The sequence below is a fragment of the Lemur catta genome, chromosome 19 (assembly GCF_020740605.2).
Source record: "Lemur catta isolate mLemCat1 chromosome 19, mLemCat1.pri, whole genome shotgun sequence".
In the NCBI taxonomy this organism is placed as follows: domain Eukaryota; kingdom Metazoa; phylum Chordata; class Mammalia; order Primates; family Lemuridae; genus Lemur; species Lemur catta.
Window position 1 is genome coordinate 33,562,770 of NC_059146.1, and position 14,428 is coordinate 33,577,197.

At 45.0% G+C, this 14,428-nt stretch overlaps 1 protein-coding gene across 3 annotated transcripts in view; it reads right to left on the bottom strand.

Annotated features, from left to right (window-relative positions):
- Positions 1 to 399: 399 nt before the first annotated feature.
- Positions 400 to 14,428, bottom strand: part of GPATCH1 (G-patch domain containing 1) — a 36,140-nt gene continuing 22,111 nt past the window's right edge. For 2 of the 3 annotated variants that reach the window (XM_045531896.1, XM_045531897.1), the window contains exons 11-20: positions 13,896 to 14,192; positions 12,769 to 12,947; positions 12,370 to 12,497; positions 11,203 to 11,339; positions 10,712 to 10,878; positions 9,577 to 9,793; positions 8,138 to 8,245; positions 5,938 to 6,035; positions 4,370 to 4,518; positions 400 to 679 (exon numbers count right to left, since the gene is read on the bottom strand). In XM_045531896.1, coding sequence (XP_045387852.1) covers positions 649 to 679; positions 4,370 to 4,518; positions 5,938 to 6,035; positions 8,138 to 8,245; positions 9,577 to 9,793; positions 10,712 to 10,878; positions 11,203 to 11,339; positions 12,370 to 12,497; positions 12,769 to 12,947; positions 13,896 to 14,192 — 1,511 coding nt within the window. In that variant the 3' untranslated portion in view covers positions 400 to 648. Of the gene's footprint in view, positions 680 to 4,369; positions 4,519 to 4,868; positions 6,036 to 8,137; positions 8,246 to 9,576; positions 9,794 to 10,711; positions 10,879 to 11,202; positions 11,340 to 12,369; positions 12,498 to 12,768; positions 12,948 to 13,895; positions 14,193 to 14,428 lie in introns of those variants that run through there. The other variant, XM_045531895.1, reaches the window with a different exon arrangement.

Consider the following 14,428-nt stretch of genomic DNA (forward strand, 5'->3'; position numbering starts at 1 on the left):
GTAAAACTAGAAGTGATTTTCTTCCTTCTTCTTTCTCCTTTTAAAATTGTTCTCATCTGTGAAGTGACTTTCCTAATGTAAAGACCCTCTACACTTTACTTTTTGAAAAGGTCTCCTCAGTGCACATGGGGTGGTCCCAGAGTTGGGACCTAGAGCCATGTGACCCAGCAGTGTGTGATTCCCGCACTTGGTCTCCAGGCCTACCCCAGACGCTTCAGGGACATCTACCCTGAGAGCCTGAGGCAGCAGGAAGGAAACCGCCCACCTCCCTCTCCCAGGTGTCCTCCAGAGAGTCTGGGCTGTCCTTATCTGGACTCAGCTCCCTTCATCACAAAACCAGAGAAAAGCCTTCACTTTTCATTTACTTTTAAAGTTTCTGGAAATTAAAAAATCAAGAAGAAAATAGAAAAATTCCATTTTAATTAAACTGTTCAGTCTGGATTTTTCCCCTGACACTAAGTGAACTTAAAAATAGAAATCAATTTCTGCAACCTTTCAAGGCAGTCTTTGAAATGTCAAGGTTTTAAAAATTATTTTACAGCAGGAATTTACATATAAATACAATCTGTACAATGTATTAACTGAACAATCAACGAGCTTCCATCATGGAAGAGATGTGATTCTGGGACAAGGCTAGGCAGAATTCAATTACTGCCTCCTTAGTGGGAGACATTTCAGCCTGGAAAAGAAAACAGAAAAGAGAAAGAAAGTTAGACATGAACTGAAAAACCAAACAGCTTCCCGAGGGCTGAGAGTGCGAGAGCTCCCCAAGTCAGAGTGGCACTTCTGCACCGATAAATACAGAGGATGACCACCCATGCTGAAGCATCGTTTAATCTGTATTCTGAAAATGTGGCTTCTGTTACCCCAGAACACACACAGCCTCACTCACCCACATCTCCCATCAGGACTGTGTATAAAAGCAACTTCTAATCCCGGTTTCACTAACCTACCTCATCCGCTGTAAGACCTTGGGAGGAACTAAAACATGTCCACTCCAGGGCCCAGCGCCCCCAAGCTGTCAGTCTTAGATCCCAACTTCATAAACGCAAGAATGTCTGTGGCGGCTGTACTCGAAGTCGAGCTGGGTCCATTGGTTGTAGGTCCCTGCTCCACAGCCCCAAAGTAGAAAGCTAAATGCCCGCAAGCTAGATAAATACACTGTGGTGTATTCACAGAAAGGAACATTCCACAGCTCTGACAACGAGCCAGGAGCTGTTGCTTAAGATGATACAGAGGCATTTCGTAAACTGGACACACGAGAGTTCATACAACACGATTCCTCTCAGTAAAGACTGGCCAGAGTAACCAATGGTGACAGAAGCCAGAAGAACAGCTACCTTTGGGGAGGAGAGTGGGAAAGGTAAGTAGGAGACAGGAGGGGCTTCTAGGGAGCTCATTTACACCCTGCTCTGGGGATGCATCCTCCATGAGTGTAGCCAGGGAGTGGAGATGTGTGGAGCTGTGAGCTTCTGCTCTCTGCAATAAAAAGTTTACGTAACTGTCGGATTCCATTTTTATCACATTCCACACAATGGGCAAAACTAACCTACAGCGAGCGACAGGACCAGGGTCTCCTGGGCAGGGGGTGGAGGGGGCAGACTGCGGTTCCAACCAGACCGGGTTGTGCTGCCACTGAGGTCCAGTATCAGGGGCCCTCGCCAGGTGAGAGACCCCGTGCCAGGTGCAGGGAGTGCAGATAAGACCCATGTGGTTGAGGCCACCAAACACCCATTCCAGGAGGCAGACGCAGATAGTGGTGCACGGAGTGGAGCAAGGTGCTTCTTTGGTTATGGCACCTCCCCCAGCTTTCTTGGGGACAACTGGGAGGCTTGGGGGTGAGGGGCTGTGGGAACTACACCTTTAGCGACCACAAGAGTAATATTCAAATACACTTCACACCTCAGACCCTCCCTTCCACCATCCCAGGCCCTTCCTCCAAAATAAGTGCTCTCATGTGCAGTGAGAATCCCGCCAGCCGTCTTCCTATGCAAGAGTGTACATACATGCACGTGTGCGCGCAGGGAAATCCAAAGGCCTCGGGGCGACTTCCTAACGTCAGCAGTACTGACTGTATACACTGTTCTTCAACTTTTGGTCTCTTAACAATAAGTTTTAGACGCTAATCAGCACACGGCTATCTGGCCATGTTTCCTGACAACGCTCCAACCCGACCCCCCCACCCTCCTGGGGGGACACTGACAGGCTTCTGCCTGCGTGTCCCAGGTGTGCAGGTGCAAGTTGTCCTGTAGGAATGACTCCTCCGATGGCCAAAACTGGTCACAAGTGATAAAATCAGGTGTTGGTGAGGTTACGCAGGCTTGAGCAAGTGACCTTACCTCCTGTGCCTTGCGTTCCCTGTCTGTGAGATGGAGTGACCCAAGTGTGGGCCTTACAGGGTGGTGTGCAGATCAAATGAGCAAGTGCCGGCAGTGCCCTCCACAGCCCTCCATCCCTGTCACCACTCGCACACCAGGACGGGGACATGTGAACCAGCACAACTACTTCAGGGGACTCTGGATGAAATCTACATGCTCACATCCTTTCCACTTTTGAATCATGAGAATATACTGTCCATTGTAAAGAAATAAATGAAAAAGAACAAGGGATGACACTTGTCTTTCCAAACAGCAAAATGTACTATAAAGCCACAGTATTAAAACAAACTGGGCAGAAAGATACAAAATGGCTGAGAAATGAGAACAGAGACTCCAGGAACAGACCCATATGGGCACCAGGATTGAGAACACGATCAAGTCACACTTCCCTGAAGGAGCCACGAAACTGGGTAGGGCCAGGGGAACTGGGTTTACCCCGATGTTTCCCCCTTCATCCTGGGCCACAGCTGGGCTCGCCCCTTCCCAGTCCCACGGTGGCTGGGCGGGACCACGCAGCTGGCTCCAGCCCATGGGCTGTGGGTGGAAACAAAGACTGCGGTTTCCAGGCAGGACTGTGGCAAATGCCATCCTCCAACCGGGCCCCTCCTGTGAAGACCACATACTCAAGTGGAAGCAAACTGGGATCCACACTGACTTCCTCAATTATAGTGATGCTTCATGTGCTAAGCCACTGGGATTTGGGGTTCTTTTCAACTGCAGCTGGCTACTTACGCTAATACAACTGGCTACCCACTTGGAGAAAAACAAGTTAGAACCTCACTCTGTTCACAAAAAGCAAAACCAAACAATCCAAATAGATTAAACAAAAACAGAACTATGAAAAGCATTAGGGAAGCATATGTGTGTGTGTGTGTGTATGTGTGTGGGGTGTGTACATGTATATACATGTGTATGTGTGTGTGTGTATACATACATATACACACAAATAAAACCTTGGGGGCCGGGCACAGTAGCTCACGCCTGTAATCCTAGCAGTCTGGGAGGCCGAAGCAGGAGGATCAATTGAGCCTGAGCAAGAGTGAGACCCGGTCTCTACTAAAAATAGAAAAGTTAGCCAGGCGCAGTGGTACGAGCCTGTAGTCCCAGCTACTCAGGAGGATCGCCTGGCCCAGGGGTTTGAGGTTGCAGTGAGCTGTCCTGACGCCACTGCACTCTAGCTGGGGCGACAGAGCAAGAATGTCTCAAAAAAAAACAAAAAAAAACAAAAAAAGCCATATGATAGGTAAGACACTAAAACACAAAGAATCAATATTCAGAAATATTTTTTAATTTCTAAAATCAGTAAAGCAGTACCTAACTATCAGTGAAACAAACACCGCCACGGAAACCAGAACAGCGAGCGGAAGGCACTCGAGGGCCGTCCACAGAAGGGCCGGCAGCAAAGACTGGGCAACGTGAAACGATGCTCAACCTCATTAACAACCGAGCCAATGTAAATTAAAGCGTGATACCATTTTTCACCCATCGTAATGGCAAATACTTCTGTAATTTTTATAAATGATACAATAACCAGGAACTTTCATAATTTAAATGGATACAGCTACTTTGGGAAGCAATTTGGCACTATTTATTCATTATTAATGTTCCTACCCTATAAATTTATGCTATAAAAATTATTTATATGAAAAGTGTGCACAAAATTGTGTGTATAACATATGTCCACGCATCGTGTGTGTGTGGCTGCACAAAACAGTCCTGAAGGTGACGCGTGAAACTGAGGGCAGAAGTTACCGTGGAGAAAGAGGAGGTTTGGAGAAGTGACCAAGAACCACGTTAAGCTTTATCTGTAGGGTCTGAATTTTCATAACGATAATATACCCACGTATTACTTATGTAATTAAATATTAAAACTTTTTAAAAAGCCTAGTTAATGTACAAATTTCTCACTTCTGACATTTGCCCCTAAGCGAGTACATTAAGGATTCAGAAGGCCTTTAGAGGCTGCTGAAACCCCAGCTCCCACCGCCTACCGTCTCAGCAGCTCCCGCGGTGACACGTCTTTGGTTCCTTCTTCATCGCTCTGGCTGTCACTGCTCTCGGTACTTTCAGAACTACTGCTTTTCTCGGATTTTTTATTCTTTTGCTTGCTTTTGTGTTTGTGCTTCCTGTGTTTCTTTTTCTGTAAGACAAAAAAGTGGGGTGGGGGGACAAATGGGTGTTTTCCTCCCTAATCCTGCACAATGAAAGGCTAATGAGGCATTTGGTTGATGGAGTCATTCAAAAACAAAATTACTGTTATTATTATTTTTAGAGACAGGGTCTTGTTCTGTCTCCCAGGCTGCGGTGCAGTGGTGTAATCATAGCTCACTGTAACCTCAACCTCCTGGGCTCAAGCGATCCTCCTTCCTCAGCCTCCCCAGTAGCTGAAACTACGGGTGCATGCCCCTTCACCGGGCTAATTGTTTTTTTTGCAGAGACCAGGTCTCATTATGTTGCCCGGGCTGGTGTTGAACTTCCAGCCTCAAGCAATCCTCCCACCTTGGCCTCGCAAAATGCTGAGATTACAGGCATGAGTCACTGTGCCCAGCCAAATCCAAAATTTTTTAACCTCATTTAGAGCAAGCGTTAGCCTAACAAGGGCAGACCAGGGGCGGACGGCTGTGCACACTCTCAACTCTGCGCACTGAGCCGACCCGTCCTCTAGCGACAGACACAACAGAACCAAGCAGGCACGGGCAGGACCCCACCTTGACCTTGAGCTGCCTGTGCTACCTCCCATGAACACGACTGGTTTATTTGGTTAGGCGTCTGAGGAACTACACATCAGGATGGCACGCAGCCTGGAAAAGCACACATTAGACACTGGCAGATGGTTCGCACGCAGAAGGTACACGGGTGAGAACAAAAGGATTCGGTGTTTAAGCCTTTTAACTTCAGTCACCCTCCGTGCTCGGGAATCCTTTTTCCTGGCAGCCAATAGTGGCGCTGTTTCCATCTTTTTCCCCACCAGCGCAGACCACTGCGGGTACCCAACAATGACATTAACCTACTGAGAAGCCCGTGCCAAACCCCAGAAGACCTGGATGATGAGGTAAGAGAGGCAGGCAGTGAAAGCACAGGCTACTCCTTCTATCCAAGTTTCCTTTTACTTCAAATGGCAAGTGACAGGCTAAAGTCTCAAATTGTAATAATGACAAAGAAGTTGAGAAATGTTCAAAATAATACTTGCATTTAACATGGAATGAATAATCAATAAATACTGCTTTATTATTTGGTACCCAACCGTTGCTCTAAGATCCTTAAATGCCCTTTCTCCTACTTTTTAAGGTTCACAAAAAAATTTTTTTGAAGTACAACTGCACAAATTAAAATATTCTGCTCTGAAAGAAAAACAAGGTTTCTGAAAAATCAAACATTTGTACTGAATGTCAACATTTTTGTTAAGGCCCAGAGAGACCTGTGTAGCATCATCTTGGTCACAAGATACTGTCTTCGACTGGAGACTGGCGTTCTGTGCCACCCCCGGGGGCTCATCTGGCCAGCAGAAGCAGGAGCATCGGACCCTAAACTGACCCTGGCACACCCAGAAGTCTCTCACCTTCTCTTTCTTTCGTTTGTGCTCTTTCTTGGTCTTGTGTTTTTCTTTGGTTTTTTTATGTTTGTCTTTTTGAGGTTCCTCAAGTTTCTGACGAGCATCTGAAATACAAATGTAATAAACACAGGACCTACAGGAGAAAAATAAAGACTATAAAAAAAAGTAAGTTCCTAAATTACTGAATCAGAGCCTGATGTACGAGAGATGTGTATCGCTGAGGAAGAACTCTTGCCCTTTGATTTGCATCTGCCTGATCTGCAAACAGATGAGCACACGCTTTGCAGCTGTATTTAGAAAGCAGCCAGACACTTCAACAAAGCTGATGCAATCAGCATCCAGTCACAGCCTCATCTGCCAGGTGAAGGTAAGTCAGACCAGAATGCCCACAAGCCTTCTGTAACTGAACATCCTCAGGTAAGCTCAGACACAGGCTGGACGTGGACACAGCGCTGTCTCAGCTCTGTGATCTTTCGTGCATTGCCTGACATCCCCAAGCCTCAGTTTCCCCGTGTATAAAATGGGCATAATAAGAATCCCTGTCCATTTAGGGACACAGAATAGATTAGACAGGACCATGCACATGAATACCACAGCCCGGAACCTGGCACATAAATGTCAGCTCTTCTTACATTATCCTCTCTTTACAAAAATACGTTTTATAAGAATTTGTCTTTTAAGTGGAAACACTGAAAAAGTGGCATCAAAACAACATAATGTACGTAATCATTAAAAGTAACTAAAGCAGAGGCATGTGCCGAGATTCTCTGTCTCCAAATTCAGACCAAAATGTGTTCATGGGTCATTAATTGCCAATCAAAACAAAAATTCACAACAGTAGAAGCAGGGCGAGTCATTGGATCATTTTTTTCAAGATGCTTCAGTAGTCTGCATATTTTCCAAACCCAGTTAAGAGGCGCCTGTGACTTTCTAGTCCTACAGTTTGTCAGATTTTTCAAAATTTGACCTCCCCAAACTTTTCTTTTAATGCTAGTTTTTGGAAAACCATTCCCCTAAATAACCCATAGACCAAATTAAGTTATTAACTGTTATAAGGGTATCAAGGGCATTATGGGAAAAGAACACAAACAACTTAGCTCTCAAATGCTGACACCAATTTTAAACTAAGGATCTGAATTACTAAAGCAAATGAGAAATATTTTCACTGAAATTTTTCAAAACTTCATGCTTTTTTGTCTCTGCTTTTTATATTTGTACGTGGGTACTGTAGGAAACTATAAAGTGAATAATAAAGTCATATGTTATTTGTACATCTGGGCCATCTTACAGAAGTTCATTAACCCAGCCCTTAAGGAGAAGATAACCCAGTCTACATATTTTAACACGAAATGCCAATTTAAGATGGTACTGCAGGCTGGGCGCGGTGGCTCACGCCTGTAATCCGGCCGAGGCGGGTGGATCGCTCGAGGTCAGGAGTTCGAGACCAGCCTGAGCGAGAACCCCTCTCTACTAAAAATAGAAACAAATTATCTGGCCAACTAAAAATATATATAGAAAAAAATTAGCCGGGCATGGTGGTGCATGCCTGTAGTCCCAGCTACTCGGGAGGCTGAGGCAAGAGGATTGCTTAAGCCCAGGAGTTTGAGGTTGCTGTGAGCTGGGCTGACGCCACGGCACTCACTCTAGCCCAGGCAACAGAGTGAGACTCTGTCTCAAAAAAAAAAAAAAAAGATGGCACTGCACAGAAGTTGTTAATAGATACTGTGGGAGGGGGTGGGCTGTATTAACTTCTGAAACAACAGATTTTATTTTATTTGTTATATTAGTCAAAGGAAAAAAGAGTCTTAAAATACCCTTCTCCCTGCAATTCCCCTCCCATCTTTGCATGCTAGATTTTTACTTTTTTCTTCCTTTCTGTTTTCATTAAGCTCTGTCAGACATGAAAAGTTTTATCTCTGTAAGTGACAAAATTTAAGATACTTAGGACCCTACCGTAAACATCTAAAATGAAGAGAAAAAAGTTTAAAGGTCTCTGAAGCTACACAGCAACAACCACCATTCAGGCATTAGGTGGAGACACCGGGCTTCAAAGCCTGCCTGGGAACAGCTTGGTCCCCTCATGGCCTCCTGTCCCATGGCCTCGTGTGGATTGAAGGGGCAGGCATAACAGCACTATTAGAGCTGCCACATCGCAGGGGAGACATGTGTCCATGCAAAGAGGCGAACCAAAGAGACGGGCACTCACTGGGGCAGAAGACAGGAGGCAGGCGTGGGCCGAACTCTTCCCTTTCATCGATCTGCATCTTTCGTATCGGGAAGGAAAGTGCCGGCTCCTGGGGTGCTGGCTCAAGAGCTGAAAAACACCAGGGTATTAATGTCGTTCATTTGCCCAATATTAATGTGTCTGAGCCTTTCGTTAATGTCTGTTGCCACCAGATCACGTGTGCTTTTCTTCACCACTTTGCTTAGCTAGACCACGTGCATCCGGGACCAGTGGGCACGCACTCCGAGTCCCCTGAGACCTAAGGGGTCAAAACATGTCCCCGAGGAAGGGCCATCTGAGAAGAAATAAGAACGTATAAACAGGGATATAAGACTATGTCCCAGCCCAGAAAACTGCAGGAGACTAATTTCACTCAATATCACTTATCAAAGAAAAAAAATGAAGCTAAATGATCGTGTTCACAATAACCTTGTTTTTTACTGTTTTCAGACAGAAGAGATATAAAAATGGAAAAAGTCTGGAAAACACATGAAAGCATTAACAGTGATTATTTCTGGGAAGTAGAATTACAAAGGATTCAAGCTTTCTATATTCCCATACTTTTAAAATTTTAAAATTTAAGTACATATGACTTTGTAATTAAAAAAATACATTTTTTTCCATCGAAAAAAAGAAATAGGCTGCTATTTGCAATCAGCCAAGGAGAAAGAAAATTTTATATTTCTTTTTTTTTATGATGAGAACTGTCAAACTAAAAAATACTTTATATTTCTATATAACTTTTTGGAGAAAGCCCCTTAAAAATTACACCCAAGTGCACCATCAACTGACAGGCGCAGGCAGAACACGCCAAGGCTTACCTGGCAAAGTGTGCCCACCCAGCCAGGCGTCTGAAAACTCTCTCTCCCCTGCAAGTGCCAGAGGCCCCCCTTTTCTGGGCCTGAAACTCCTGGCAGAGGTGGACAAAACAAGTAGGAGAGGCTGCTAACCCAGTGTCAGACCTACAGCAACGGGAACAGATACCGTTTACTGAGACCTACTATGCCCCAGGCAGTGCCCGCCAGATTGTTGATCCGGAGCGCACGATTTGTGGTACGGCGAGGAAAGCAGGCAGAAGCCCCGCACACTTCATGACCAAAATGTTCCCTAACAATCCTCACATCAGCTAGGTTTTTTTAAAAAATAGCTATCTTTTTAAATGAAATTTTTTTCTGTTTTTTAATTCTTCTCACCTAGGATAAGTTGGAAAATTACCAAACACAGCTAGCTAAAAAATAAAGACTTATACCAGATAGAAAAAAAAAAAAAACTCTGCTCCATCCAATTAGAAACATAAAAGATTAGACATCCTTGATTGCTAGTTATCCTGGTTTAAAGTTGTAGACTAAACCAAGCAGCAGCTTCCCGGGAGACACCACCCTTTCCTCCCTCAGATCCCCAAGTCTGAAACATTGACGGACCCTGTGCCACAGACGATGTTTCCCCTAAGTCGGTCTCCTGGGAACTTGGGAAGTTGGCTTCCCCAGTAACGGCCTGATCGTCGTCACTGCCACCCTGCTCATCCTCAGAGGATGAGGACTTCTCATCCGAGGAGCTGGCAAATATGGCCTTGAACAAGTCCATGGACGGGCGGCTCTCTTCCCCCTCCGTCTGCGGATCCACACCTTTGTTCACCACCTGTATTAGCAGTGAAGTGAGAGTTAGGAAGAAAGAAACAAGGGTAAAAGGAGCAAACATTCTAGAACACACTCACAGATGCACACGCACACGTATCTATGTTTACGCTCGTGTACATGGGTATCCAGAACCACACACCACCTAACTAAGCAATGATTGCTCACACAGCATTGGTTTTTGTGGGGTTTCTGGGTCAATAATTGTAGAATGTGTTGATTAGCTCAAAGCAACTGGAGCCTCTCATGGAGACTGGTCATTAATTGGAACTGCAAAGGATGCACATGGTAGAGCCCAGTGCCTCTCTGTCCTGTTTTCAAACTTAGAGACTCAAGCAACTCAGCAAACCCCACACAAAGTAAACTCAAATTTTTTAAATATAACAACCATTTTTAAATGAAGCTATTGTTAGAAATTAAGTTTAACTTTTAATCATTAAAACAGTAATTTTAACAACTCCAATGGATATTTTCTCTCTTTTTTCTGCAAGAGAATACTTACTATTTGGCAAATTATATTGTCCAACACAAATACATTGAATTTTGCTTCTACGGTTAAGCTAAGTAATAGCCATGCTAGGGAGAGAGTTATACACCTCTCCTGAAATGACTAAAGCTATGATTGAATTGTTAGACTGTAAAGCAGGTGTTAGCAAACTATAGCCCATGGGCCAAATCCGACCTGCTGCTTGTCACCGTGAATAGAGTTTCATACCCAGTGGTTCACAAATTTGACTATTTCTGTTGCACTCCACAGCAGAAATGAATGGTTGCGACAGGGACTGCGGGGCCCACAAAGCCCGGGGTGTTCCTGGCCCTTCCCAGGGGGCTGCCCCTGCTACCGAGTGATGAGGAGAAAGCATCGCCTTAGAGAAAGGCAAAGGCCACAGCCTGGCAAAGAGAACCTGGAAGCCCCAAATACCTTATCCGAGAGTGATTCCGGCACACACTCTTTCTCTTTGTTTACCAAGGGACTGGACTCTTGTTTAGGTGGACCAACTTTTGATCGAGCCAAACTTAAAAATTCACTAATGGAATCTTCTTTCTTTTCTTGTTGAGATGTATCCCACCTGGATGGTTTCCTTGATTCTAAAAGGTAGGACACAGGCACGTCAGAATTTTAGCAAGCAGAAGGCCAGTTCTTCACCACTGCTCTTCCATGCCCTTAGGACATCAGTGTGTCTGCCACGGGCTGCGTGCTGTGTGAGGCAAGGGCTGTGGCAGAGGCAGCGTCAACCCCAGGGCGTAAACATCTGGACCAACATGAGCTCATTTATTAATGCGAGTGAGTCTCTTACAGAGGGAGAGTGCACCATGTGCACCTTGAGGACCAGACGGCCCTTTACCTTGTCCTCCCAGCGGGCTAAGGGTGACGCCCTGGTCGGCCCGAGACCCGGGGGAGCCCCTACTCACTGTTGGGACCTTGGTGCTGTGGCGCTTTTTCACTCAGTGTTTGAGTTGTGGGCAAGGAGGCCGGCTCTGGCAGGGTCAGAAAGTTGAAGACTGAGTATTTGTCACGCTTCACTCTTGGTAAGCCAACTACAGTGGAACTGAGAGTTGAAAAGAAGGATATCGTTTTAATAACAACTGCCAGGATAAAATCCACTTTCCATCTCACATTTCCCACCAGCTATTCTGTGTGGCCAGAAGCTCCCCTAAGATGCTTTTGCTTCTCAAGGCAGTTTGAGAATTCAGAATGGTTGCCTAGAGGTGTACTGAGTTTTCTTCCTTATTATGGTAAGGGCAAGAATTTTTATAATCACTTCATTTTTTTTTTTTTTTTTGGAGACAGAGTCTCACTCTGTTACCCAGGCTAGAGTGCCGTGGCGTCAGCCTAGCTCACAGCAACCTCAAACTCCTGGGCTCAAGTGATCCTCCTGCCTCAGCCTCCCGAGTAGCTGGGACTACAGGCCTGCGCCACCGTGCCCAGCTAATTTTTTATATTTTTAGTTGTTTGGCTAATTTCTTTCTATTTATAGTAGAGGGGTCTCGCTCTTGCTTAGGTCTTCGGCTCCTGAGCTCAAGCAATCTGCCTGCCTCAGCCTCCCAGAGTGCTAGGATTACAGGCTGGCCTTGCCCAGCCAGAGGCAAGAATTTAACTGTGAAAATGGATCGTCATTAAGGAAAAGTTCTACCGATAAAAATATACCTAAATTTTATGACAGAGTCTCTGGTTCAACTGTATATGCTTTTGTGAAGTGTTTAAAATCAGATATGAAGGTGTTGAACTTTCATAAACAGCATCAGAGAATTAGAAACCATCAGTAGCACTTTAAATAGAAGCCACGTGAGCAGCATTAAAAAGGCAGCAAGCAGGAGGGGCGCTACACTTTTGTGACGAGATGTATCTGAGTTTTGTATCTTCGAGACAAAGTGAGGTTTGCCATCTGGGTGTTTGTCTTTTTAGTAACAAATTATAGCAGTAATTTACTAAAGCAAATCTGCAAATTTGCACCTCCACCGATATACAAGGAAGTTCATTTAGGAAAAGGCAGTTTATGTGAGTATGTAAGAGGAAAGTTGGCTTTGACGTGATGAACGTTTCGTACTGCTGTACACCGGCAGGTTTATCCAACTTACTCTGGATAAGGGTCAGGGACATTAAACCTCTTACACAGAAGCTTGTCAGGGTGCCACTCAAACGTGTCTCGGGTGAGCTTCCCGAACATCTTCATCTTCACGGCTGACTGTTTGTCACCGACATCGTTCTGGGAAAAGACATCATTCTGTTTCATCAAGTGGTCACTCATTTGACCTGACCGCTCTTCCATATAAAAATTGTCAAGCAATCTTCCAGAACTACGAAAGAGCTCCTGCTGTAACATTTTGCTCAGCTACGTTGGAAACTAAGGCATAAAACAGTTTCCTACTCTACTATGCAACATATATTTTGATCTTTTCACTGAGGGATTTAAAGTATTTGGCTATACAGTGTTTTCATTTTGAAGGTCACCAGGTAGGGACAGGATGGCAACAGACCTCCTGGTCTCGAGGGACTTCAACCTGGTCTGAGTCATCGTCCTCCTTGGCGTGAGTGAACCTGGAGGACAAGGTCGAATGGGAAGACACGTACAGCAGGGCCGCCCGAGCAAACTCGTCCCGCTCCCGGCCGCGCTCCCACTCGGTCATGCTGGGATCCAGACAGCGCTCCAGGGCGTCTGCGGTGCAGAGAACCAGAAACGGTTTCACTTCTAGGAAAAACACGGGGCTTAAAGGAGAACACCTGCTGGGCACCACTACCTCCCTGTGCATCTCAGGGGGAGGTACTTGGCAGGTAATATTCCTCTTTCCTTCAACGTGATGCTCTTACTCAATTCTGTCTACCAAATATAAAAGAGAGAACAATCTGGGAGGCTAATGCTTGGTTAAACGTTCAGAAGCAAGGAACTTGTCACCACCCCCAGACAGTGATAAGTTCATCCAACTACATCTCTATGTTTGGGCAGGAAAACACTCTTGTCCCCAACCTTTTTTTTTAATTTAACAAATAAACATTAGTGATATGGGTTGTTAGTGGAGAGTAAAGGCACAATAAATGGAATTTATATTCCCCAAAGATCTGTTTTTGAAAAACAACACGATTAGCTGACAGCCTCTCACAAGGACTACTGCATGTAATGGCAGTCTCTCTCCTTATCCTCGCCATCTTTACTTGGTGGATCACAGAGTGATTTCCCCCCCATGTAATGGTTCAACAGCCAACTACCTTTCTAAGTCCAATTTATGATTAGGACTGGAGAGTTAGGATCTAAAGATAAAGCGGGAGATGGCACTGGTGTGAAATGTGAAATGCAACACTTAAAGAAGCCAAGCGTTTGCAAACAGCAAATGGTCTGTAATTCAGCATTAGCCATGCCAAGGCATAGGCACGTTCTCTACTCAAATAGCTATCTTTGGGCCTGAGACATAGAGAAACAAAAGCTAGTTGTTCTTGCTTTCTGAGGTCAAGAGCCAGGGCCTGAAACCTATGCACTGTTTGCAGCAGGATGAGGCAAAAACACTGACAGAATAGGAAATCTTAACTTTAAAGCTGGGACTAGGATGAGAACAGTGAGAACGCTACCCTTGCCTGGCTGAGAAGTGGGAGATCCAGGCCTAGCACCCACCTTTCTGACCCTGTTTCATATGCAGTAAGAACTCTTCGTATCGTTTTTGCTTTTTGGGATCTTTTGCGAAAGGTTTGAAGTTGCTAGCTCTTGCGGTGGCTGTCGCGCCACCCAGTGGCACGTGCCAAGAGCAGTGTCCAGCATCTGGCGTGGAGGGCTGGGGTCTGCTGCTTCGGGCATTCTGGGCCAGACTCCTGGCCTTGAGTTGAGCCGCTTTAAGGTCGGTTGCCTGCTTCACTTCTTTGATTCTCTCTTTGTCTTTTTGAGACAGAAATTCTAACACTGAAGTAGCTGAGCCTAAATAAAGACAGTAATAAGAAGAGATGAAAAGTGTCACAGAACAACTATACATACATTTCTCCATCATACATTTTCAATATCAAAAACTTACATAATTGGAGATGAATTTTTTAAGTTTAATATTTCATTTATATTCATATATCTCTATGAAATATGCAGTAATAAAATAATCAGACTCCTATTTTACAGTTGGAAAGGACAGAGGTTAACATCTGGCCATTCACAGGGCACGT